Source organism: Spea bombifrons, chromosome 11 (genome assembly GCF_027358695.1).
Source record: "Spea bombifrons isolate aSpeBom1 chromosome 11, aSpeBom1.2.pri, whole genome shotgun sequence".
Taxonomy (NCBI): domain Eukaryota; kingdom Metazoa; phylum Chordata; class Amphibia; order Anura; family Pelobatidae; genus Spea; species Spea bombifrons.
In genome coordinates, this window is record NC_071097.1 from 15,376,239 (window position 1) to 15,402,470 (window position 26,232).

At 39.6% G+C, this 26,232-nt stretch overlaps 1 protein-coding gene across 1 annotated transcript; it reads left to right on the plus strand.

The window, feature by feature from the left end:
- Window positions 1-2,607: 2,607 nt before the first annotated feature.
- On the plus strand, window positions 2,608-25,848 carry RTN4RL2 (reticulon 4 receptor like 2). Its single transcript, XM_053451187.1, has 3 exons — window positions 2,608-2,651; window positions 8,591-9,087; window positions 25,100-25,848. The coding sequence occupies exons 1-3, from the start codon at window positions 2,621-2,623 to the stop codon at window positions 25,754-25,756; spliced, it is 1,185 nt and encodes a 394-aa protein (XP_053307162.1). The 5' UTR covers window positions 2,608-2,620; the 3' UTR covers window positions 25,757-25,848.
- Window positions 25,849-26,232: the final 384 nt, after the last annotated feature.

The window sequence follows — 26,232 nt, forward strand, 5'->3', positions numbered from 1 at the left end:
GGTGGTTAGGGAGAATTCTTTTATGGTGTGCTGAACAGGCTAAAGTAGCACCACAGAGGTTAGGTAGCCACTCACTATACACTATTTTGCAGTAGTTAATGTTTGTGTCAGGATACCTACAGACCACCCATGGTCATTTAAGATCCAGCTCACTTTGCAGATGTCCAGCAGCTGTCTCACAAATGAATTAAGGAAACTGAGGACATCATCTACGAGCATGTTTCGTATAGGCTTTATAAATTCCTACCCCTGCTTTTAACCTTCTAATTACCAAACAGAGCTAATCCATAACACTAAAAGACACTGCTTACAACTCTGGCACTCAAACGATTAAAACAATCTGTCTCTTAGTACATCCCACCCATAATGTATCCAGATCCAAACCATGTCTCATATTTCAGCGTTACACAACCCAGTGCAAGCGGGATGTAAAACATGGACTGGAAAGTGAGGATGGATAAACCTTAATTAATGCAATTTTTAGATATATGATAAACAGCGTAAATTGTTCTTCACAATACTAGAACACATACGAGGTTAAGTAAAATTACTAGTCTTATGGCTAGTAATGGATAATGGCTAATTTTTACTTCCCAATGGCCAGTTCTTAGGAGGGACAGTCTCTCTTTGGGACCAAAATAACTTTGTTCCTTTTTTTCTGTGGATGTCAATTTCGATTTGCCAAGAATGTTTTGTATGCATGAAAGTATCACATATTTCTACAACTCACACCATCATATGTATACAATCCAGGACTGTGTTTATAAAGACAGCATATTATTATTATTCTATATATATAAGAGATAGGTAACAGTCATTTGAACCTTTGTGTTTGTCGTAAACAGAGGCCATGGTGACACCTTTGTTGTGGAATACTGGGATGAAATCCATGGGCTAGGATATGAAAAGATATTGCATGAGGAGTTGAGGACTACTGACAGGCTGGTGTGCAGGCCATAGACTGTAGATGGTCAGACAAGCCAAGTTCAGGAACAAAGTAGGGTAGGCATAATGTGGAGTCAGGCTGGGCAGGGTCAAGATGCCAGGTATTAAGGTAACAGAAGTCTGACACAGAATATGGATAAACCAAAGGCTTAAAGGTGGATGAAGGAACAGGGGGACCAAGAGACACCAGAACACAGGGACAGCGATACACAAGCAATGAGAGCCAAACCAACTCAGGATTGTAAAGGAACTCAGGATCAGCACCAACATGGTCCTAATGATCTTTCAAGGGAGTTTGGAAAAGGGCAGGCTTATAAAAGGAGAAAGCAAGCTGGCTGATGGGGTAATAGCTGTGAGGCAAGGGAGAACAAGGACTACAGGAAGGCTTAGCCAGGCTGGCTCTGTTGCCTATGAGCTGCCCATAACCTCTGTCAGAACCAAAATTAGCGCATGTCCCAATGTTTCAGGGTCATTAAGGTTGTGGTTAGGGGTGTAGACAAGGGGCCTTAAAAATATCAAACTTACTCCCTGTTACTTACTCCATGGCCATGTCCAAAATACCCTAACATCATGTGCATGTTATGTATATGTATGTATAGTGCATGTTATGTATATGTATAGTGCATGTTATGTATATGTATAGTGCATATTATCTATATGTATAGTGCATGTTATGTATATGTATAGTTAGTGCATGTTATGTATATGTATAGTGCATGTTATGTATATGTATAGTGCATATTATCTATATGTATAGTGCATGTTATCTATATGTATAGTGCATGTTATCTATATGTATAGTTAGTGCATGTTATGTATATGTATAGTGCATATTATCTATATGTATAGTGCATGTTATCTATATGTATAGTGCATGTTATGTATATGTATAGTTAGTGCATGTTATGTATATGTATAGTGCATGTTATGTATATGTATAGTGCATGTTATCTATATGTATAGTGCATGTTATGTATATGTATAGTTAGTGCATGTTATGTATATGTATAGTGCATATTATCTATATGTATAGTGCATGTTATCTATATGTATAGTGCATGTTATGTATATGTATAGTTAGTGCATGTTATGTATATGTATAGTGCATGTTATGTATATGTATAGTGCATGTTATGTATATGTATAGTTAGTGCATGTTATGTATATGTATAGTGCATGTTATGTTTATGTATAGTGCATGTTATGTATATGTATAGTGCATGTTATCTATATGTATAGTTATTTACAGTATATGTATAATACACATGTCATGATATTCACATAACAAAAACTTACATATTCCATATGTGTATAAGGATGCTATCATTTGTGCAAAACATAGATGTATGGAAATACTTTTTAACATTTTTAAATTTACATATTAAATACATAATAGCTTTATGTTGCCAGTTTGTAGTTTGGTGTGTGATGTAACATCCTACTCTTCCTAAGTGGACCGATGCAGCACACACACCATCATATAACTGCTGCACATCGGTGCTTTCAGTAAGACGCTGGGACGTTCTGTTATAAACACAGGCATGGGTTGTGGTACAGCGCTGGGTACACTGCTTGCGCTGCTCATATAGTTCAATCGCTCCCTCCTCCCCACGGCGCTGTAACGTCCTCCCTCTCTCGCTCCCTTCCCTTATTCACCGGCACTTCAGAGACAAGGATGCGAGAAGAGTACAAGACAACCCTGCGAGGTAAGGGAGAAAGTCACGATTGTGTACCGGGCGATGTATGAGGCTTGAGGGCAATCGGTGCGAGGGAGTATTAGCGATTTCACTCATTTTGAAAGATGAGTGTGCTTATGGCTAGTTCAGCATCATGGGAGTTGTGATAAAACTATAGGGGTAGATTAGACCTGGGCAAGTGGAGAAGAGGCAGCTCAAAACGAAGAGGGCAAATTGGGGGTAAACAAGTGAGAATAAAAGGAGATCTAAAAGACATGGGTGTGCAGGTGATCAGAGAATGTGAGGAGGGCAGCCAACCTGTTATTAGCTAAAGTAAAAGTACAGTTCCCAAGATCTTCTAGCATTTGGATGGGTACGTGCTGGCTGAAGGTCATGGGAGTTGTACCTCATTAAGAACTAAGCTACATTAGACACTAATGCAAAGGGAAGGGGTCACATTTAGTGCGCAGGGGGGATTATAGATATGATCGAAAGGCTTATTTGGGGGAATACTGGTTTTAGAGCGTGGGGTGGAATTGAGCAGGTAAAGGTCAGGATCAGGAAACTGGAGAGAGGATAGATGACCAATCAATAAATATTTCATGCTGTTAGATTGGATTTCACCTGCTACTGTAGCTTGGAATTCAGACAAAGGTAACACTGCCCCAGTGACACCACTCCTGGAATAGTGGAATAGGAATTTCATCCCCCTGGACCATTATATATGTGCACTGTTATTATTATTATTTATTGTTTTATATAGCGCCATCATATTCCTATCACTATACAATGGGTATACAGGACATAATAAGTAATATATAACATAACAATTTGACTCAAAGGAAGAATAGATGAGGAGTGTCCTGTTAAAACTAGTTTACAATCTAGAGTAAGATATCATCTGTTATTATATGGTATACAGATGAAGATAATGTGGTTTTAGGGCAAGTACGGTCCCCTTCTAATACTACAGTAATTGTCTTGTGAGGATAGTTTTTCATGCTAATAAAATTATATATATATATATATATCCATCATCAATATTGTCTTACCTGTTTGTTTGATAGAATAATATACTGCCAGTGGGTAAATTAATACTGCACAAACTGATCAAATTATTACTACTAGAATGAGATAATTAGAGGATGTTATACATTTAGCAAGTATTTGTGGGACACAAGGACTCTAGGTTGTCACATTACCAGACATTGTGGCGTGAAGTGGTAACAATTAAGCAACCAGCAGGGACATTGCATTAGTTGCTATGGTGATTGCACTACTTTCACTGGTTTTATTGCCCTTTAAATGAAATCTAGAACCACAGACACATTTCACAGAATAGATAAACCAAAATGGACCAAGGCAGAAAACCACATGACTAATATCAAATATTTAGCAGGGGAAAGAAGAACCTTGTCAAGCCTGATGCTACAGTCCAGATAGTTCCTACATAAATAAGAACCTCACCATGAGATCCATGATATTAGAGTACAGGCTCTTCTGGAGTAAATTGTATTGATCATGGACATTTTATTGTCATATTTATGCTGCAGCTGGGATTCACAAATGGCCCATTTGTAAATATTTTGTTTGTCGCTTTGTGAGCTAATGTAACAGACAACCTCAATACAAGGATATACAAACACAACAGCAAAATAGTAAAGCGTTTCCACCGCTGAATGCTATGAATGTTTTGAGCAGTAGATGGACGGCAGGAAATTGCTGTTACAGTGGATTACACACTCCTGTATAGTACGTTGAATTACATTGATGAAGTGCCCATAGGCACAGCCCCCCCCCTCTCACATTTGTCTCCGACCCATCTGGCTAACACAAATAGGGTGCAACCACTGGAATAGTCCGAGGAAAAGGAAGGTCGGCACCAATTTCCCAGAATGCCAGGTTTCTGCATACAGGTGTTTCCAGGGTGACTGCACTTCCCAGTCTAATGAGAAATGCAGCCCAAAGGGGGAAAAAAGCTCTTGGGAAAGCCGACACATAATGGGCCAATCAGCTGGAACATTGATTGCTATAGTGATAAATCCATGATGCGGCAATCCACAAAACAACCTAACATAGCGCAGTGGCTAGGGCCCCTGTCGACATACATGGTTCAGCCAGGGGCCACAGTGGGCATTTAAGAGACTGTGGATGTTCACAGACAGACCTTTCGTATAAGGTTCTCAGAGGTATCTTTGATAGGGTATGCTGACATTGTAATCTACCTCTGGTAGGATCATCCAATATGGTACCCATTGGGTCAACGGCACCAGCAGTAAAGCAAGAGGTCCAGTAGCACCTTTTGCAGTTCTTATTTGAAAATACTGATCAATTGGTTTTGCCCTCTTTGTCTACACTATTTCTAATCTGGTGTCCTATTGGTAATGTTAATGGGGGAAAGGCTGGGCAGTGAGTAATGGACTTTTTGATATAAATGTGATTTTTTTAGCCATTATAATCCCTTACCTTCCATCCTGTTGGGAAATATACCCTATAAGTAAATAAGCATACTTTTCTTTCGATTAACCTTTGGAACATTCATATTAAATGCACCCATACTGTTCCATCAAAATGTTCTAGGCTGATAGGATATGAATTTTATGGTGGTGCTAGAAGAAAATATGGCATTACCAAAAGTTGTTTAACAGGGAATAGTTATCTGTGTTATGGCACAATGTTTTCTGTTTGCGGTCCCTTGGATGAGCTGGTTTTTCTGTAATGCAGGGCATCCAGCACTAGCAAAGCAGAGAGGTCATTGAGTATTCTTACACATAACATGCAGGAAGGGCTATGTTTAAAAGAAAATCTGCTGCAAAGTTCTAGAGAAGATGAAATCGACTTAAACATTCAATTGGCTGCTACATTGATGACTCTTTATTCATAAACATCAATCTAATAAAAGAAAGTACTACTAATGGTCTGTGGAATCACAAAATCCATGAGAACCACAGGAGTTTATTCGCTGAATAGGACATTTCCAGGTGATATGTGTTGAGATGACATTTCCAACTCACCAACTTTACAATGACATTATGAGGGTTCAACGCCAGTGAGTTTCTTCTGAGAGCAGGCCCTGCATAATGTCTAATAAACTCTCATTGATTAAGCTTTCCTTTTTGCAGGACCATGACCATTCATGCAGGATGACCTCAACAGGTTCGACCCTATATAATGCGTAATGTAATCATACCCCCAATATTTTAGGTGTCCAAATAGGGACATCCATGTTGGGGGTTATGGCAAGAGGAGGGTCTGCACTGGAAGTGGTGATTGGCTGTTCCAGAATTGTGGGACCGAGTGGCATCTCCGCCTACCTTTTAGGAGAAGCTACCTGGTGCCGTTCATCTGCAGAGCACTGAGAGGTGGCCATCTGGGAGACCTCCATTAATTTTACAGGTTGCCGGATCAGTCAGGATAGGTCAGAGGGTCTCTACAACTGGCTCATGATTCCCAGCAGGACATTGGGGCAGCAATAACTATTAGACATCTACTAGTAGATGCAGTTGTGTGCCGTGTCACCGAAAACACCAGCTAGAAAATGTAACAGTAGATAAAATTAAGGTATAATTATCCAGCTCATACATACATAAGCACACAGACAAACAAAAGGTCTTAGTCTAAAAGTACTGGTCTGGTATGGCTGTGAATGCGGGTCTCAATCATAAAATATGGTGTATTTATTAGTCCGCAGCAGGTGGAAATTTATCCTTTGGCATTCTTTGCTGTAAAAACACCTATTTTATTCGGTCTATGGACCAAATTACCATTATCAGAATTGGAGCCCATTATTTTTTATGATATTAATAGAATTCTTTTATTTCTTTATCAAGGTATCACTGATCTTAGGAAGAAGAAACAGTGGGCATTATATATAAAATAAGAATGTTATGAATATATATGAAATACGAATATGCATTTTTTAAAGAAATAATAGCAATGAACCTGGCCACCTACAGATGATAAAGGACAGAATTTCACGTCGAAATACTAGACCTTGCCATATTTTTTATGTCTTTCAACTACAACCCTTTGCTTAATTGCCGCTAAAACATACTGGATTATCGCTTACATTAGACCTGCCTATATCATATCCGAGATTTTAAAGATTGTTTTTTTCTCTGCTGTGTGAGGGATAATTTTAGAGTTGATGTAATTAGCAGGAATTGCCAGTTTGTATGATCTCCATAGTGAAGTGTAGGGTTGTTTTTTTCTGCATTGCTCTTTTCAGTTAATAGGTTTTGTGATTGTTACAAAATCTTTGTCTATTGATAAACTTAAAGCTACTGGTTTCTTTAAATATGTCTTTAACACAAAAATGGATATTGCCATGTTGGTCACAGAGAAGATGGTCTAAAGATTTTTGGGATATATTTTGGTGGATTAACGTTTATAGATTAAGATGTAGATTAACCATTATTAATTACCATTTAACTGAAGAAATAACTGTATCTTATCTTATCTAACCTTAATCTTATTTTGGGAAGGTTGGCCCACTTATTGGCCCAGATATTACAGATTTCTTTAGGTCAAACCTTTCTCCATTGATTATTACTTGAGCAACTGGTGCCTCTACTTATTGGCTTGCGTTTATAGGTTAATAATCAATTCTGAAAACAAAATTACTGTTTCTCTAATTTTCTGTGTGGATAATTTAGATAGGATAGGGGAGTTGAAGTACAACATTTTATTGGGTCAAACACATCCTATCCGGCTTTTTTTAACAATAGAGCAGAAGTGTTATTGTTTTTAACTAAAAAAATGTTTTCTGTAATTGGGTCATTATTTGAACAAAGGGCTCTGTGTTATCTACTCATCTCTTGCAATTCGTACCTTATAATAAGGATAATAATAAGGATATAATAATTATATAATAATAAGGATAGGACTTCTGATTTTGTTATGTTTTTTAATGTTCGGTTCTATGGACACACTATGAGAGAATGTAATTCTTGTTCAACCGTCAAAGAGTACATGAGAGTACTGAGGTGGATCCATAAATTATGAACAATTATGTTTATTTATTTTGCGGGATATTGATGTCACAATTAAATTGTCATGGTGGGTTTTGGTCATGAAGTGTTTCAAAAAAATTATGAAACATTAAGCTTAATGCAGGTAAAGACATTGTTACTACTCTAACATACCGTTATTTCTTAACAAATGGGCAAAAAGGTGAAAACAACAGACATTTTTCCAGGACACGTTTCACATGTCATTCACCATACATGTAAAGGGCTACCCTGTGATACATGGCATGTACAAACTCATAGAAGGGAATCAGTCACTAAGGTATATGTATCCTAAAGTTGTAATCTGTTTTAATAACATATATGCAACACATTAAGTTAAAAGTAGAAGAGAGAAACATTGGATGGGAAGACATGGAAGGGGAACTTGTTTCATGCGCCAACAAAATTCTACTCTAAACTATGCATTTTCATGTAAGACAGTACAGAGATCCACACATCCATGACACATATATATCTTGTCTATTTTGCTAGTCTGCTAGTGTTGCTGTGATTTCAGGGCATAGTGATCTAAACCAGTAGCAGGACAAGAGAAGATCTGTGTTGATGGAGGCTCAGATATCTGTGCACCTTCATCAGTTCACTAGGCATAGGGCAGAGACCCAAATTGGACCCATAGGCAGCGGCACCCCAGTAACCTCTATTTTGAGCTACATTTTCAGAGAGACACCAACAAAACTGGGTGGAAATAAGAAATGGGCAAAGGACATACAGATGCATACACAAGGAAAATATACTGAACTATGTACACATAAAGAATAAGATGGTGAACAATTTAATGTATTAAATAATGCATTAACTGATGTTCTCCTTTTTCTCCCCTTCCTCTCCTTTTTGACTTTTCTTTGCATATATCATCAATGACCCCCCATTTTGCCCCCCACCTTTACCTTTTTCACACCCACTGCCCAATACTCTCATCCACCTGCTGCCTCTTTTCAGGCTCCCTCCATTACCTCATTTGTTTCTCCCTCCTCCTTCCCCTTTCAGTCTCATACCATCCTTCCCTTACCCCTTGCCCTTCTCTTTGCACCTGTTACCCTTCACCCCCCACAGCCAGCTGTCAGTCGCACAACCTTACCCGAGTCCCTTCTCCTCTACCTGGTTTGGCACGTCGAGTGTTCCTGCAGAATAACCAGATCTCGGAGCTAGGGCCTGGACTCTTCTCACCTCTCACATCCATTCTCTGGCTATTCTCCAACCGCATCTCCCTGCTGCGCCCTGGTACCTTTCAGGGTCTGGAATACTTGGAGGAGTTGGACCTCGGTAACAACCCCAATCTGCCACCTCTACAACCGGATACCTTCCATGGGCTCAGCTCTCTGCGGTCCCTGCACCTGTATCGCTGCCATATCCAAAGGCTGCCAGCTGATCTATTCCGTGGCCTCCATTCCCTGCGCTACCTCTACTTACAGCACAATCGTCTAACAGGGCTACCGGTGAGCAATTTACTGTGTTACGAATCAAACAAAATTTACTTCATAATAACGAGAATCATTAGCAAATGAATGTCTATTTTCAAAATGTGGTATACACAGCAGATGTTTTATTCTGGTATCTATGAGAAATAGTCCAAAATGGTTGTACATGCAAGGGGTAGTGGGGTGGACAGCAGAAAACTGTCTTATATGCAGATATGATGTTGCTTACCCTAAAGGTTATTCTTGGTTATTTGGGATCACACAACACAAAGAATAGTTAGGTAGAAAGAACAAAATGCCCCAAAAACTGGAGAAGATAATTGATGGGAAGGATATAGCAGATGAAACAAAGGAAGTAGTAGTATTTAGAAAGAAATAGCAAGAACAAAAATAATGTTTATGTGGGCAGTCTTAGTAGAGTATTGTTGGTGGAAACCACCTTGAAAAGAGTTGAGCAGAAGGAAGGCCAGAGGAAGAAGAGTGGCTAGACAGTGGTTGGATGAGAATGTAGGATCTAGGGAAGGCTTCTTTGAAACAGAAGAGATAAGGGCATATTTACAGGGGGTGAGAGAGTGTCCGTGGAAAAGGGAGGCTAAAAACAAGGGTTTAAGTAGGTGTAAAGACATCCAAAAGAGAAGAAATGACAAATGAATAGTTCTCCGTGTGAAGGTGGGAAGGTTCTTGGACAATAGGACGTAATAAACATTGTTAGGGATAACAGTGCTGAAGCAGCTGAAGATGGCTGGTGGCAGGTTAAAAGTGAAAATTAGAAATTTAGGGTTGAAAGAAAGGAAAGAGATTCATTAAATAAATATGTTTGTATGGCAGAGGTATAGGATCACAGCATGAATGTGTAATGCGCATACTCATTTGGTAAGCGTGATTTCCTCCACAGACACTCAGAAGTGTGAGAAAAGCTTTGAAGGTGGAGCACAGCAGTGGGGGCAACCTCATCTGACTGAGGCTAATATGTGGTTTAAGGTAGAGATTTTGGAAAGAAGGCATACATAATGTTGGCTGTGGAGGGTTAAGGTCTGTAGTTTTGAAGAAGTTTTTTTTTTAGGTACAGGAGAGGTGCAAGGTATGGTAAGGTTGTAGGATAGGAGATGGTGCATAGAGACTGGTGAAGACAAGGTTAAGTTGGTGGCCGTCACAGTTTAGAGGTCCACTGTTCTTTCTCTCTCATTACTTTTGTCTCATTCCTGCCTCTCTGTTGCAGCTCTTTTTTTGTCCTGTCATTTGTCCTGTCATCATATCCCGTTACCTTCCAGTATTCCTTCTGATAATAAGACAGTCTTCAAAAGCAAATTCTTAATTTCCACAACCATCTTCTGAATTAGCTTATAGCTTCTCATCCATAGAAGCATTAGATAGTGATACAATATATCATGTTAAATATGTTCCGCGCCCACAGATGCTTAGTGCTTAGTAATCAAATCGAATGGGCAGCATCTATTTATGGTCATATTGAAAAAATCTTTATTTAATCTAAAATATTAATATCTTGAGCTTTACTCCTCCGCATATAATGAATCAGAATAAGATGAAGTAAACAGTGTTTTGGAATGTAGACAAGAAGGAGTAGACTTACGTGATCATGTCATTGTGGCCACATCTGTATAGGCTGAAATCTCATTGGTAGGCATAGCATGTAATTTACTGTGAGAGGCTTAAAAATGCTGAGAGTCGTCCCATATAGCAGTGAGAAGCCAGATAATAAAGCTTGTTAAAGCTTGTGCTTTGGTTGGACCAAACAAACCTTTTTTTAAAAAGGCTAATAAGCCAGACCACACTCACACATAGCATGTAGTAGCACACACTCTAACATCATATGGTAACACTCTAAAACATATACTCATACATATACATACTCACTCTAACACAACATACTTACACATACATACATACACACACACTCTCACTCTCACACATCATCTATGTAGCTTTCGCAGCTCTCCCTAATTTTCCTTAGCACAGAGCCCTGCCTTCAATGCAACTCATGCTCTCCTTGCAAGCTGCCACTCAGCGTCAAGCTGCCCTACTACTCTCCTTGCAAGCTGCCCTACTACTCTCCTTGCAAGCTGCCCTACTATCATAGGGTCATGTAATGTGGATTATGTGACCCTACTGGCCACCTTAGTTACCAATGCCTGTCTTAGCACCTTAATACAGAGCTTACTTACAGGGAACGTTGGGTGCTAGAGATTAAAGAAAAGAGGACCTCCCTATAATGCTTTAATAATGCTTACTACTACTCCAGATTCACCCCAAACAGGTAGGTTTAAGATGGCCTACATAAATTCTCTAGGTTCAAAGTAAACACTAAACAGCGCTAGGTGCAAGGTTTTAAATATAACTCCCCCACAACCAAACATCCAACTGCCTCAGCAGAATTTGCATCTTAAATGGTAACTACACAAATTATATTCCCTGAGAATTTTCACGCTAACAAGCAAATAATACCCCCAACACTGATCAAAAAAAAATAATCTTTCAGTGATCCCAATAAAATCCATGCATTTGTCATTAAAATGATCGTCCATTCATGTATTTTTACAGTTTATTCCGTTGTATATACAGTATCTCACAAAAGTCAGTACACCCCTCACATTTTTGTAAATATTTTATTATATCTTTTCATGTGACAACACTGAAGAAATGACACTCTGCTACAATGTAAAGTAGTGAGTGTACGGCCCGTGTAACAGTGTACATTTGCTGTCCCCTCAAAATAACTCAACACACAGCCATTAATGTCAACAAAAGTGAGTACACCCCTAAGTGGAAATGTCCAAATTGGGCCCAATTAGCCATTTCCCCTCCCTGATGTCATATATGTTATACATGGTAAGGCAGAAGGAGTGACATTTTTTTTTTAGCAAAGTGCAAGTGCAAATGGGGGTTAATAGAGGACTTCCCTCAAAAGAATGTTCCAATATGCAACTTTTTAAAACATTAATATGATTTATTATGGGACACAGACCCTTTTTAAAAAACTCAGTCTATTTTGTTTAGGGACATACGTAAATAAATATAAAAAAATATAACAATCCGACAATGTAGTATCCCAAAATAAAGTCCCCCCAAAAAAGTGGCTTCCTCAGGAGGATAATGTTTCCTTCTTTATATCCCGTTGCGTCTTGTCGTTTCCGTGCATCAAGGGATGATTTCCGCATACGTAATTTGTATTACGCGTGCATCCTGCATGCACGTTGTTTCCTCTTTCTCCATAATGCAGAGAAAGAGATAAGAGATTAAATTGATATCACAACCATGAAAAGAAAAAGAAACATAGAAGGGAAAATGAGTAAAATGGAAGAACAAATTATTGACAATTATTGACACTGCTCCGCCATACATTTCTGCCCTCAATAAGCAAATCTTCTCCTACTCGATCCTTACGTTCACTCGGGCTGCCCCATATCTCTGGAATCTACTTCCACCGAACCTTCAGCATTCACCCTCCCTCCCAACATTCAAGAAACATCTCAAAACTCACTTCTTCAGAGAAGCTGCACCATCTTATCTGCTAGAACCTCCTTGTCATTGATACAACCACCACACTACCTCTCACCCTTTCTCTGTGCCTTATGTTTGTCACCCCATTCCCTCAAGATTGTAAGCTTGCGAGCCGGGCTCTCTCCACCGAATGTATCGGTTTGTCTTAGTCTGTCAATTCTTGTCTTGTCATACTCCTTGAATATATGTATTGTATTAAGCACTGCGTAAATTGTTGGCGCTATATAAATAAAACATAATAATCATAAAACCAAAAATAGCCTGATGAATTGTCCCTTTGCCCCTGGCACTTGAGTGTTTAACTTGTATGTTTCCATCAAAGACTATAAAAACTGGATTACATCATTTGTTCCGATTACACATTAATTATTGCTTGCAGAGACCTAATGAATGAACATCAGTAGGTGGATTTGATGTCTAGGCCAACATTAATGAAGAAGACATAAAAAGCTCCTTATAATTTCCCTCTCTACGTTCCTCTTTCTCTTCCCTTTCCTGCTAATGGTATATATGTATAATCCTCTATGAAACTTGTGAAAATGTCAGCTGTTTTTTTACTGTTGTTTTGCTTGTACCCCATAATGAGAAGGTTCACTCGTAACAGTTGTTATGTTGCCTTTTATGTTGATATTTGTATGACTATTCAATTTCAATGGCGAGTTCAGGCGCTCCAACATCAAGGAAGGTAAAAACATAACTCTCCTGTGAATTATCTAGACAATCGCCCTTATATTGAAGTCTAAATGTTGACTTGTGATCTTTAGTAGGATCATTCCAGGTTGACAACCTGTTTCTTGTGTTGCAACTTTGTAAAAACTAGAGTGGAAGGACATCAGATAGCAATGTGTGCTGCATTAACCCAATGCAATTCTGAGTGACAACTCAGAATTGAGTGACTTTATCACCCATGTCAGCAAGATAAAAAGAATGCTGAATAGAGGGGGTGCAAAGATAAGATACATGGTTCATATAACAACTCATAGGAAATAGTGCTATTAGTTTGATTTCTCATGATGTTTATCTAATTAGGCAATGCTGCACCTTTGTCTATGGACAAGGTAGTCAAAGTAGCCACAGCTTGTTGTTAGAAAAGCCCTTTTAAATATAATGATTTAGACTTTTAAGAAGACTTGCAAAAACGTGGTGAATTTGAACATTCCATGTTGCTATTTATTCTTTTTAATGTTCTTCTGATACTTTGCACACTGACTGTAATGCAACTACCCTCTTCTTTATTAAATATTCATTATTGTCCGGTACATGAAAAGCAACATCCCTGGTCAAGGTTAACTCTCTGTCTGTCAGTCTGTCCAAAAATATAATAAATGTTACATAAAAATTGGTGGTGGCCTTCCAAGATTTTATACAGATTAATACATCGAATTATACTTAGTGACATATTCACAATAGGTGTTTGCTTTTGGAAACAGTTGTTATTACCGGTGTGATGTTCTCCTTCCACTTTTACACTGTATTTACCATTTCAGAACACTCGCTTTTCAGTAACATGTCCCACCTATGTTGTAAAAAATATCATTTTTGTTCCACTGTTTTGCTTCTAAAACTGTTTGTGTGTCTAATAATAAAGTGTGTCACACATTCTGGAAACTACAGCAATTAAAGCTACATAAATAGAATATTCCACTTCAAATATTGGAACATTTCCTTTCTGACTCTAAAAGGTCAGATTCATTTGTGGATCTACATCTTTTAGTTGTTAATAATGTGAACTATATATGGAGTAGTTTGCTTACATTATGTAAACTATAACATGCCATTCACAATATCTGCCATCACTACTTCATAGTACATGACCTCATCATACCTCATCATACCTCATCATACCCCTAGGTAACACTGCAAAACCTTTTTTATAACTTGTCCTTTATCTCAGTGGTCTCCATAAATAGTTTTTACAATGTTGGGAACAGGAGGAAGCCACTACGCTATCACAGAGCAAAACAGTTTTACATTTTCCATATAGAATGTCTAGATAAGCAAGATAACTTTAATGAACTTAAGTAAAATGGGAGCATTTTATTCTCATGATGATATCATACACAAAAGAGACTTTCAGGCACTTACTACATCTGGTACATCAACAAACACCAATCTATCTTCTGTAGCTAGAGATGGATGAATACAAATGATAGTGGGATATTGTCCATTTGTTTTTTTGTTGTTTTCTTGGAACAGGTGGTGATATTGCAGTAAATATGGAATTGCAGTGTATACTACTGTCATCACATCCCTTGGTTTGTTGTTGCAAGAAAAACAAATAAAAAGAAGTAGAAATTTAAAAAAATCTCCTTCCCTGTAAATGGCATCCCAAACCCAAAATGAAAATTATCTTCCTACAATATAACCTTTCCTATTCCTATATCTCCAAAGTGAAGGACCCTCTTGTCTACTTTCACTAGTGACTCCCCATTGACTAGAGCCACCCATGCATTTAGATAACTTGCCCTTCTTATATATTGGTATATAAGTGGATACCCTGGCACATTTGTTCTTGTATTTGCTCTGTGTGTCTTACTCAACATGTGTTTCATTATACTTCCAGAAAATATCTTTCATTTCATTTTAGCTTTCATCAACCTTTCCTGCCTTATCTAAACTGAAGTTATTTAGTGGCAGCAAGGAGCATATATATTTCCTTCATCCACATGTTATCCATCACTGATGTTTTAAGTGTACACCCAGAGGATGCTCATCTAACAATCTCTGTATCCTTTATAATTATATCTCCATTGCTGCCCCACTCCCTGCTGGAGTTAACACTGTCCTGTGCAGCAGCACCCCCTACCCTCTTGATGGATGATGGAAGTGCCTACTGGGCCATCAGACATAGTTGGATTAAAACCTTCCAAACAATGACAGGGTGAAAACTGTTCTGTATGGAAGAACCACTTGAGACTCCAAAGTCCAAAGTGAGGGGAGATTCAGAGGGACTAAGTTACCTGTGTGGTTAAAAAAGTAATGGTTATGGTAAATGAAACTTGTTAATGCCCAGGTCCCTTTGGCGATTAATCAGGTCCTCTAACACTCTAAATTAGTAATACATTGTATGCATACAGTATAACATATAACAAAGTATTTTTCTGTGTGAGAAATATTTACTCATAGGAAAGTCTTTTTAATAAATGCAAACGCATTAGATCAATATGTTTCCCAGAACTCTTTCCTGCCTGTCTTTGTTTTCTTTCCAGTTTTATAACACCATTTTGTATAAAAAAATAACCAAAATTATATTATATACCATATATATATACTATAATGGGACGTGCTGCTACTCTTGCCTCCTGGGTCCAGTGCCTCAAGCTGCTATAATTGAGTACCCAGATATTTACGGTATTTATTCCAAAACACAATACGCGCTCTAGAGCCACATAACACATGGCGGTAGATGGTAGGTTTTTTGAATATTGTTTCAATTAGTTACAGCAAAGTGTTCTTTTTCAATCTTTTTCTGTTTTTGATATTGTACAGTATATGTAAACATTACACAGTTGATTTTAGAGCTTTACATAACATACACAGGCACCTGAACAGTTTATGTCTTTACAAATAAAAAAATTCAGCCTTAATTACTATGTAACTAGACTTGACTGGTCAAGCGGTCTTAGGCCTCATTGCCAGGTTAAGTAAATCACCATGAAAATGACCTTCTGATAACTATCTTCATGAATCAATCTTTTTACCATTTATCATTTTATATATTCTTTTCCAATCGTCATTTCAGAAAATTGAATCTGTCGCAGTTTCATGTTTTTATCATTACATCTCATTATGGCATTATTAGAATACTAGCATATGTGCCTGTCAGTGAAATGAAATGGCCAACAATCTCTATCTTTTCCCCCTTTCTTTCTTTCTTTCTTACTTTCTCTCCCCTCTCAGTACCTCCCATCTTCTATCTCTCTTCCTTTCTATATCTCCCATCCTCTCTCTCCCTTGTCACTCTCTTTCCTCTACATCTTTCTTCCTTTTCTCAGTCTGTCTCCCCCTCCCCTTTCTTTCTCTCACTTTGCCTCTCTTCACTCTTTCTCTGTCTCTACATCTCTCTTTCCACTCATTCTCTCTTTCTCTCCCTTACATCATTCTCCTTCTCTCTCTCTCATCACCATCTCTTTCCCACCCATGCCCACCTCTCCCTAAAAGTCATACATCCACCCCATACACGACTATTGTTTAACTTCATGATGCCCGATCTCTTTTCTGATCCATACAAGATAAAATGAGAAAAAAATAATGCTGGAAAACAATGAGCAGAGAGAAAGGGGTCAATCATGGTGCAGCAAGTGACCAAGTGACCTAATTCCTACTGTGACAATGTTGTTATATATAAGAGATATTTTTCCAATTTTATATAAATGCGGAAAGTGATCAGTCGTGGATATAGTTGATTTGTACTTGGCTTAGATCTAGTCTGATGTTCACTCGAAAAACTACACTAATTATCTTAGGTTTATAAAATTCTTAGAGACAGGGATATGCAATATCTGCCAATCTGGTTATTTACAACTGTAACCCATATTATTCTCAGACAGACAAGATGTGCTGAGGAAGAAGGGAAAAGCTGTCCACAAAAATTGGAGTGTATTCATTGTCTTATAAATTGGAGTGTATTCATTGTCTCTATTTACAGAGAATTACACCGAAATGTACTATGGGGAGGCATATATTATATATATATATATATATATATATATATATATACCATAATAATATGGCCATAAGTCTCAGCCTTAGATTTAAATGCAATCTGTAAAGGGAAAAAATCATATGCAATTGGTTACCGTCTATTAGTTAATACACATGGAAAACACAATGCTTATATTCAGGCAAATATGGCATCTGAGGTTTCCAAAAAAAGATGCAAGTCCAGCTCACGGGAGCATATGTTTATGACTCAATAGATTAATACTAGTTAGGCCTAGTCAGTTCAACAAAATTGGCACTTGGGACACTGGATTGAAGTATGCTTAAATCAACTCAATACATCAAACTCAACACATACAATTATGGAATTATAGTTAGCTAGCAGCCTTTTTTATTATTCAAGACCTGCTAAATGTAAGTGATCCTTAAAGTGATATGATTCATTGGACCATAGCCAGGATATTAAACTTTATAAAATTCAGTAGGTGGACCACAGGGCATAGGTTGGTTTGTGGTTAATCCTCCGATGGACAGTTGGGGGTTTTAAATATGCTTCGAGCATACACTCTACCAAATGTGATTTAGGTGGTGCTATATTTGCTATATTACTGGGCTATTTGCCAGGGCCATGAGTTGTCACCCTTCAGCTTTAAATAGCACACAAATAGTTATTATTACATTATATATATATAGATCCAAAAAAATTTATGCAGCGCTTCTTACAATACATATATTCCAGGGTTATCACAAAACTAGAATTGACAAACTAAAGCAAATCAATACAAAAGGCAAAGAGAGCCCTGTCCGCAAGTTTACACTCTAGGGGGAATGGGTTGAAGAGAAACATAAGGCATGAAGAATCAGGAGAGATTGTGTGGAGCTGGATTATTGAAAGCTTTAGTTTCAAAAATGGAATGGGTTTTAGGGTTTTTCTTGAATATTGAGGGCAAAGGTGAAAGCTAGAGGCAGTGGCGTCGCTACAGGGGGGCAAGGGGGGGCAATTGCAACCTCTAGGTTAATCATTGCCCCCCCTGTTGCCCCCCCTCCCGTCTTTTTTTTTTTAATTGCAGCCAGGGCAACCGATCTTACGCGGGCCACACCTTGAGCCCTGCTACTTACCTGTGGGAGGGTCTTCTGTACTGCATAGAGGAAGCGGAACCTAGCAGAGTTCACGTGACATCACATGACTCTGCTCCAGTCCTGCTTCCTCTGTGCAGTACCAGAGAACGCAGAGGGAGGCCGCGCCTTCTGCTGAAGTCTGTGAGCGGCATTGAGGAGCTGCAGTGCAGGTAAGGGGGTGGGGAGGGTGTTTGAATGAGTATGCATGATTGAGGGAATTAATCTGTGAATGAATGAGTATATGAATGAATGAGTGTGTGTGTGATAGCATGGATGTGTAAGTGCTGGAACCTAGGCATGATGGGACTGTGATTGCTGTTAGCAATCACACTCCTATCATGCCAAGTCAGCCAGTACATGCTGAAACCTAGCTAGCTGCCCCCGTTGTATATTGATGCTGCCAGCAGTATGGGGTCTGCACATCACTTACAGCCACCCTGTACCAGCATGTACTGGCTAACTTGGCATGATAGGAGTGTGATTGCTAACAGCAATCACAGTCCCATCATGCCTAGGTACCAGCATTTACTGGTTGCCTGGCAGTGGCGACTCTAGAAACAATATATAGGGGGGCACACAAGATACCACAGTCAAACTGGGGGGGCATTAATAATTTCCACCATTAAATCATACCACTGAAAAAACATATATATATATATATATATATATATGTATATATATATACACCGGTATATATGTATGTCCTGATGAAAGTCAGCAATGACTGAAACGTCGACTTGACTTTGAATAAAATGAAATTGTCAATTTAAAGACCTGGAGTGCTGACCATCTTTTGAAAATGTTTTATATATATATATATATATATATATATATATTGCCAAAAGTAATGTGCTATGGAATGATACTTTTGTTATTGGACAATACAATACTTGATCATTCAACATGGGAAGCCTGAAGCCACAATTTAGTACGACTAATCCTTGAAATCCTTTAAACAACACAATACCTTAACTTTTGCACTAAATGATTTCAGGGCCTAATATTAGATCCTGCTGCTGATATATATATATATTAGCCCCTGCTGCCCATATATATTATTAGCCGCAGTTGCCGATATATATATATTATTAGTCCCTGCTGCCGAGGTATTAATTGCAGGTATTAATCAACTGAACAAGACATATTAACCCTGTATTTGCAGGTATACATAAATAATGTATGGAAACATAGCATAGCAGATATGTAGCTACAGAATAACACAGAAACCCAGCTTTGCAGGTGTAGTTCAATTGGAATTCACATAAAAACACAGCATTAAAGGTATATTTAAAACCCCCTAAATTACAGGCATAGATCACAGGTTGCACACCCCAAAGCAAGCCCTGGCGTCCACATTGCCCACATAGAACCTGGCCAGCACCCAGATAGCACACATAAGATTTGCTATCTTTGTCCCATATACACCCTGCCTGTGCCATCTTGGTCCCCAAGGCTCAAACATCCTGCTAGTGCCATCTTTGCCCTTCCACAATTATACATCTATGATACACACAAACACATTAACTCATACTCTCCCTCATTCAGACAATTCATCCACATATTAACTCATGCTCTCCCTCATTTAGACAACTCATCCACATATTAACTCATGCTCTCCCTCATTCAGACAATTCATCCACACATTAACTCATGCTCTCCCTCATTCAGACAATTCATCCACATATTAACTCATGCTCTACGTCATTCGGACAATTCATCCATTTTAAGAAACTACGCCCCTTGGAGCTTCAAATGAGGGGCTACATGTATTTCTAGGACAAAAGCTGAGTGCACAAATAATGATGGAATATGTCGCTTTGGCTAGAAAATATGTTTTTTCTAACCCTAGCGACATGTTCATTTGTGTCTTGCGTACTCCAGGTTTGTACTAGAAACACATACAGCCCCTCATTTGATGCGCCAAGGGGTGTAGTTCTTGCAAATGTGTACTTTTTGTACCATAATTTAACTTCCTACGTGAGGAGTAATGCCACGTCAAGGCTTCAACCCTAATTACTGATCATTCACACGCCTTTCATATCTCCATTCACTCGCAGAAGCACACACCATACTTTCCATACATTCACTCACAGACGCACACACCATTCTTTCCTCTTACAATCCCAAAGAAATGATGGTAAAGGGAGAGAAAAAAAATCACTTTTACAGCAAAAATACCTTTTGCAGTAAAAATACAAGGCGCTCCAGGGATGAGATGGTTACTCACGTACCACACAGGCTAAATGGCTGATTTTAATAGTATTTGCAGTTCATCAGGATTTCAAAAATTGCCTCCCTCTACCGTTGGCTAAATTTAACCCCATGATCAAAAGGATGTCAGTTGTTAATAAAGTTGTGCGGTGACGTCATCGCGTCATTGCGCGAGATGTCACCGGGCGGATTGGGTGGCCCCGGTGATGCCCTTCAGTTTGAGGGGCAGATCGCCGGGGTAGGTGGTGATGGAGGTCCACAGACCTCCATCAAGGTAAGGTAGTGCTAGTGCAATTGCCCCCTTGCCCCCCTGTAGCGACGCCACTGTTGCCTGGGTATGATAGGAGTGTGATTGCTGTGTGGGCAGTGTGGACGCCAGGGCTGGCTTTGGGGTGTGCAACCTGTGATCTATGCCTGTAATTTAGGGGGTTTTAAATATACCTTTTAATGACGTGTTTTTATGAAAATTCAAATTGATTGATCCAATTGGTTTTTGCGTTATTCTGTAGATCCATATCTATATATTTCCATACATTATTTATTAATACAGTGTTTGTATGTCTTATTCAGTTGATTAATACCTGCAATGCTGTTTCCATGTATTTATTTGATCTATAGCTGCAATGCTACGTTTCATATACTATTGTATACCTGCAAATACAGGATTTGTATGTCTGATTCTGTTTATTTGATATATACCTTCAGTGGTGAGATCACAAGTGAATTTCAGTTGATCTACACATGCAAAGCTTGGTTTGTGTGTTAATGTGTTGATCTATACCTGCTATCGGCAACTGGGGCTAATATTAATATATATGGGCAGCAGGGGCATCAATACACAAGGGGCAAGAACACTAAGGGGGTATAAACGACAATGCAGTGTGAAAAATCCATCCTGATGTAGACGTCTGTGACGTAGATTGTGTCCTGCTGTTTGTGTTTTTGGTTATCAGTGTAGCAGAGCCTGTCCTCGGGTGTGTGTGTATAGGTGTTAGTGTGGCAGAGCCTCTCCTGGTGCGTGTGTTCGGTTGTCAGTGTGGCAGAGCCTGTCCTAGGGTGTGTGTTTGGGTGTCAGTGTGTCAGAGCCTGTCCTGGTGTGTGTGTGTTTTTGGATGTGGGTGTGGCAGAGCCTGTCCTGATGTGTGTGGGTGTCTGTGTGGCAGAGCCTGTCCTGGTGTGTGTGTGTATGTTTGGTTGTCGGTGTGGCAGAACCTGTCCTGGTGTGTGTGTGTCTGGGTGTCGGTGTGACAGAGCCTGTGTTGGTGTGTGTGTTTGGTCATCTGTTTCCTGGCACTTAATTTACAGTAGGAATTATTTAATTTATATTAATCCAGAGATAAAATGCCCTCCTGAAGTTGTAGTGACTTCAGGGGACAAAACGTTCAAGGCCCTGAAATCATTTAGTGGAAAAGTTATTTATTGTGTTATAATATTTATTTCAAGGATTAGTCACACTCAATTGTGGCTTCAGACTTCCCATGTTGAATGATGAAGTATTATTTTAGCCCAATAACAAAAGTATAATTCCATAGCACATTACTTTTGGAAATTATGAATGCCCCCCCAGTTTGACTGTGGTATCTTGTGTGCCCCCCGTATATATATTGTTTCTAGAGTCGCCACTGGCTAGAGGTAAGGTGAAAGTGAGTGCCAGAGGTATGGGGCAGCACAAGTGAAGTCTTTTAATTAGGGAAAGCCTTAGCCCCACGGGAAGAATGTAGTGGTCCAGTAGGGAAGTATTTTCTTATGAGCGTAGAAATGAGGAGCCGTATGGAGGGTTTTATGTTAGAAGAAGGATTTTAAATGTAATTATTGAGGTGATAGGGAGCCATTAGAGGGGTTCACAGACCAGAGAAGCAGATGAAGAGTGGTGTGTGAGAAGGATAAGCCCAGCAGCCTTTTGGATAGATTGGAGAGGAAAGGGTTGAGACAAAGGAATGCCAACCAAGGGAGGTATAATAAGGGAATGAACCTGGCTTTTTGTGGCTTCTTGGGTGGGTAATGTGGAGATCAAGAGATGTTTTTAAGCAGGATCTGGTGAAGGATTGAATGCGAGTGATGAAGGAGAGGTTCAAGTTGAAGATGGCTGGAAAGCATCAGGCCTGGTTAGTGCTGTTCATGGAGACAGAGAATTCAGGTTCTGGGATGAAGATGGAAAGGAAGGAATATAAACAGATAGAATTGTGGATTTGGGATTTTATTGCGAGAGGTAATGGACAAAAACTTGAAGAAAATTGTCAAACTAATTATGTCTATTAATAATAATAATCATACGTATCACTTCAATTTAATTCTGGCTTCCTCTGTCTACCTAGAGTATCAGGAATTTTGTATTCCTTCCTCTTTATCTTTCACGCACCTCATTTCCACCTACTGTTTCTTTAGCTGCCATGTAGACAATACTTTTTCCATGCCCCTTTCAACTGTTATAGGATCTCTGCCTTAAGCAGGACACTTATGAAAAATTCATACAACACTGAATGGGCTTATTCTACCTTGCATTTAAAAGATCTCACATTTAATGCTACAGGGATATATTCAGTATTATGGGTGTGCACACACATACTGTTTCTATATTTTAAAATATACCGTATTGGCTCGAATATAGGCCGTACCCGATTATAGGCCGCACCCTAAACGTTTGGTGCTAATTTAAAAGAAAAATGTATTTTTAAAGAAAAAAAATACACATTAGTGGAATGGTAAAACAGTATTTTACCTAATAAACAGGAATACATGTATTTGAACATTTTTGGTATCTATTATGCAGTTAGTCTGCATATGTTATATATAAAGAGAAATTTGGAAAACCAATAGCCATTTTAAGCCCCCCCTCCCGTTAATTCATAATACACCTTACTTATACATATGCCCATCTGCTCCCCTGATATGTCACTCTGCTCCCTAGATATGCCACCACCCCCAGACTTACCAATGCATCCCAGATTACCTGGTGTCTAGCGGGGCCAGGCGGTGGACGTCTGCGTGAACCTCCGCTGCCTGCCGGAAGGTTATATCATGTCCGTGCTCCACCATAGAAGCCCTGGCGGAAGTGCCGGCAGCAGAGGTTGTATACACGCATAGTGCAGACGTCCACCAACTGCCGGAGAGTACGATACAGGTCCCCTGCAGCGCTGCAGATCCTAACCCTTGCTGCTGGATCCTAACCCTGCTCCCACACTGACTGATTAATACTAGAAAGTACAATACTGATCATGAAAGACTCCACAAGAGCACAGCACCGTCCAACTACTGGCCAATAACCTGCATGCCTACAACATCATACCCAACTAGTTACAGGACCACATGGACCAGTACATGAGAAGGGCATTGGGAACAACACCAGAGGCTCTAAGAACCAGTTGCTCATAGACAAAGCAGTTGCCCAAGACTCAAAGTCTAGACAGACCAGCCTCAGCACAGCCTATATTGACTACAGGAAAGCCTATGACTGTGGATCTGTGAATGCCAAGCGCTATAAAAAAGTCAACAGGACCTTCCTCAAGAAATGGGAATCTGGAAGCCAACTCAAACAGCTAGCACAAGTGACCATCAAGTGCGGCATATACCAAGGTGGTGCACTGTACCTGCTGCTCTTCTGCATAGGCTTGAACCCACTCAGCCAGCTAATCAAAAGAGCTGGATACAGGTACTAACACTGAATGTTGCTGATTGTTGATGTCATATCTCAGCGCTCAGCATCAATTGCTGACACACACAGTGTTTGCAAGTGCTGAAGTGGAGGTCTGAAGGATCAGATGTCGCACTCCCTTAATTTGGGGCTAGTTAGAGGGAGATTCATTATCTCCCCAAGTAGCCCTGCACCCAACACTTGGAACAATTAATTTGTCCTGGGACACTGAAAGTACTGGGACAAGCTCTCACATGCCAAGACAGGACAGTTGGCAACTATCCCTTCTGAACCTAGCCAGACCACTGCAAAGAAAAATAACCTTCACTTGATCCTATCGGCTATGGGGGGAAAAGCAGTGTTGTGCCAGTGGATACATTCCACACCCCCAACTATTTTCCATTATATCTTTCGAACGGGCTGGATTGAGTTAACCTTATATAAGGAAATATGCACTAAAGCCATCTTTACAGGCTGGACATCTCAGTACACAGTGATTCTCAATCCAACTTCAGAAGGGACAACACCCCATCCCAACCTTATAGGTGAATTCTTGGCACTCCAAACCAATATAGTTCACCTTTGTGGGAGGCGGTGGGGGTTTTATTGTTACTTAACAGGGGGAAGGAAGGGCACAGGAACAAAAGGACGACTGCACAATTTTACTGGTCATCAGGAATAGGCATCACCAGTTCCTCTCGTGTATACTCACTGATAAAGATATAAGTTATCCGTTTTGGTGCCTGGGATTTTATTGGAGTGCAAACCAGCTGGTTAATACATGTTTACCTTTTTCTACCTGTTATTTTATCTTTGTAGTTATAGCTCACATAAATTCTGTGTTTCCATAGTTTATATCCACTAATTTGTTTTTTATTTTCTTTGTAGGATGGTTTGTTCCGTGACCTCTCCAACCTTACCCAGCTCTTCATCCATGGAAATCTCTTACAGTCACTTCCTGCCGGCTCCTTCTTTGGGCTGTCCAGCCTGGACCGTCTGCTGCTGCACAGTAACCGCCTGGTATCCGTCTCTCCTGCAGCCTTCAGGGGTTTAAATAGCCTCACCATCCTTTTTCTCTTCAATAATAGCCTGCCTTCCCTCTCAGGAGACTGCCTGCGCTCCCTCCCTTCCCTGCAGTTCCTCCGTCTAAATGGGAATCCATGGCACTGTGACTGCAGCTGCCGTTCTTTATGGGGCTGGTTTCGCTCTTCCCCAGGAATCTCCAGCTCTCCAGTACCTTGTGTTTCTCCCCCAGCACTCCGTGGGAGGGACCTACGCTCCCTTGAGGAGCGAGACCTGAGGTACTGCACCTCACACAACCCTCCTCCAACTGGGAATCTGTCAGGTCTGTCCTTCCCCCCTAAACCCTCCTCATTTTATAGGGGACAGCCAGGTCCTAGACAGGAAGAAGTTAGTGAATGGGATGATACAGTAGGGCAGGGAACAGAGGATAGTGACAGTGCAAATGGTGCAAGTGATAAGAAAGGGCTTGGAGTTACATTACTGGTGGGTTTGCTCATTTGGGATGTAAAGATAGACTTCTGACCTGTTAAAATTTATTGAGTGAGATACTTTGCCACAAATTCTTTCCCTATACCACGTGAAAACTTTCTGAGAAATAAATGAATATATATTTACACATGTGTCAGTGATCACTTTCAAAGACATTGACCAGGTAGGTCATTCTACAGAAGCTGTTATGGAAAGATTATCTCTAAGAGATACAACTACAATAATCCTATTAATAAAAACGAATGAGTGGATGTAAAATCAATAGAAGAATCACATTTTGTTTAGCTGTACTCGGCCCTAGCTCTTCCACCCTGACATTCCCAGAGCTGTTCTAAATTCAAATGTGGATTATCCCAATCAGATGGGTTCAGAGTCAATTCACTGCATACCCCAAATGGCAGCCTTTTTAGAACCATCAAACAACTGTCAATGCATGTGAACATGTAGTGTAGATGGCTCACTACAGGGGTATTGAGTTCAAGGGGATGACACAGATTCACTATTTGATT

Excerpts from the sequence above, each read along its gene's own strand:
- RTN4RL2 (XM_053451187.1), top strand. The coding sequence starts at position 2,621 with ATGCGAGAAGAGTACAAGACAACCCTGCGAG. Across the intron at positions 2,652-8,590 it reads GTACAAGACAACCCTGCGAG|GCTCCCTCCATTACCTCATT; the intron begins GTAAGGGAGAAA and ends GCCTCTTTTCAG. Across the intron at positions 9,088-25,099 it reads ATCGTCTAACAGGGCTACCG|GATGGTTTGTTCCGTGACCT; the intron begins GTGAGCAATTTA and ends TTTTCTTTGTAG.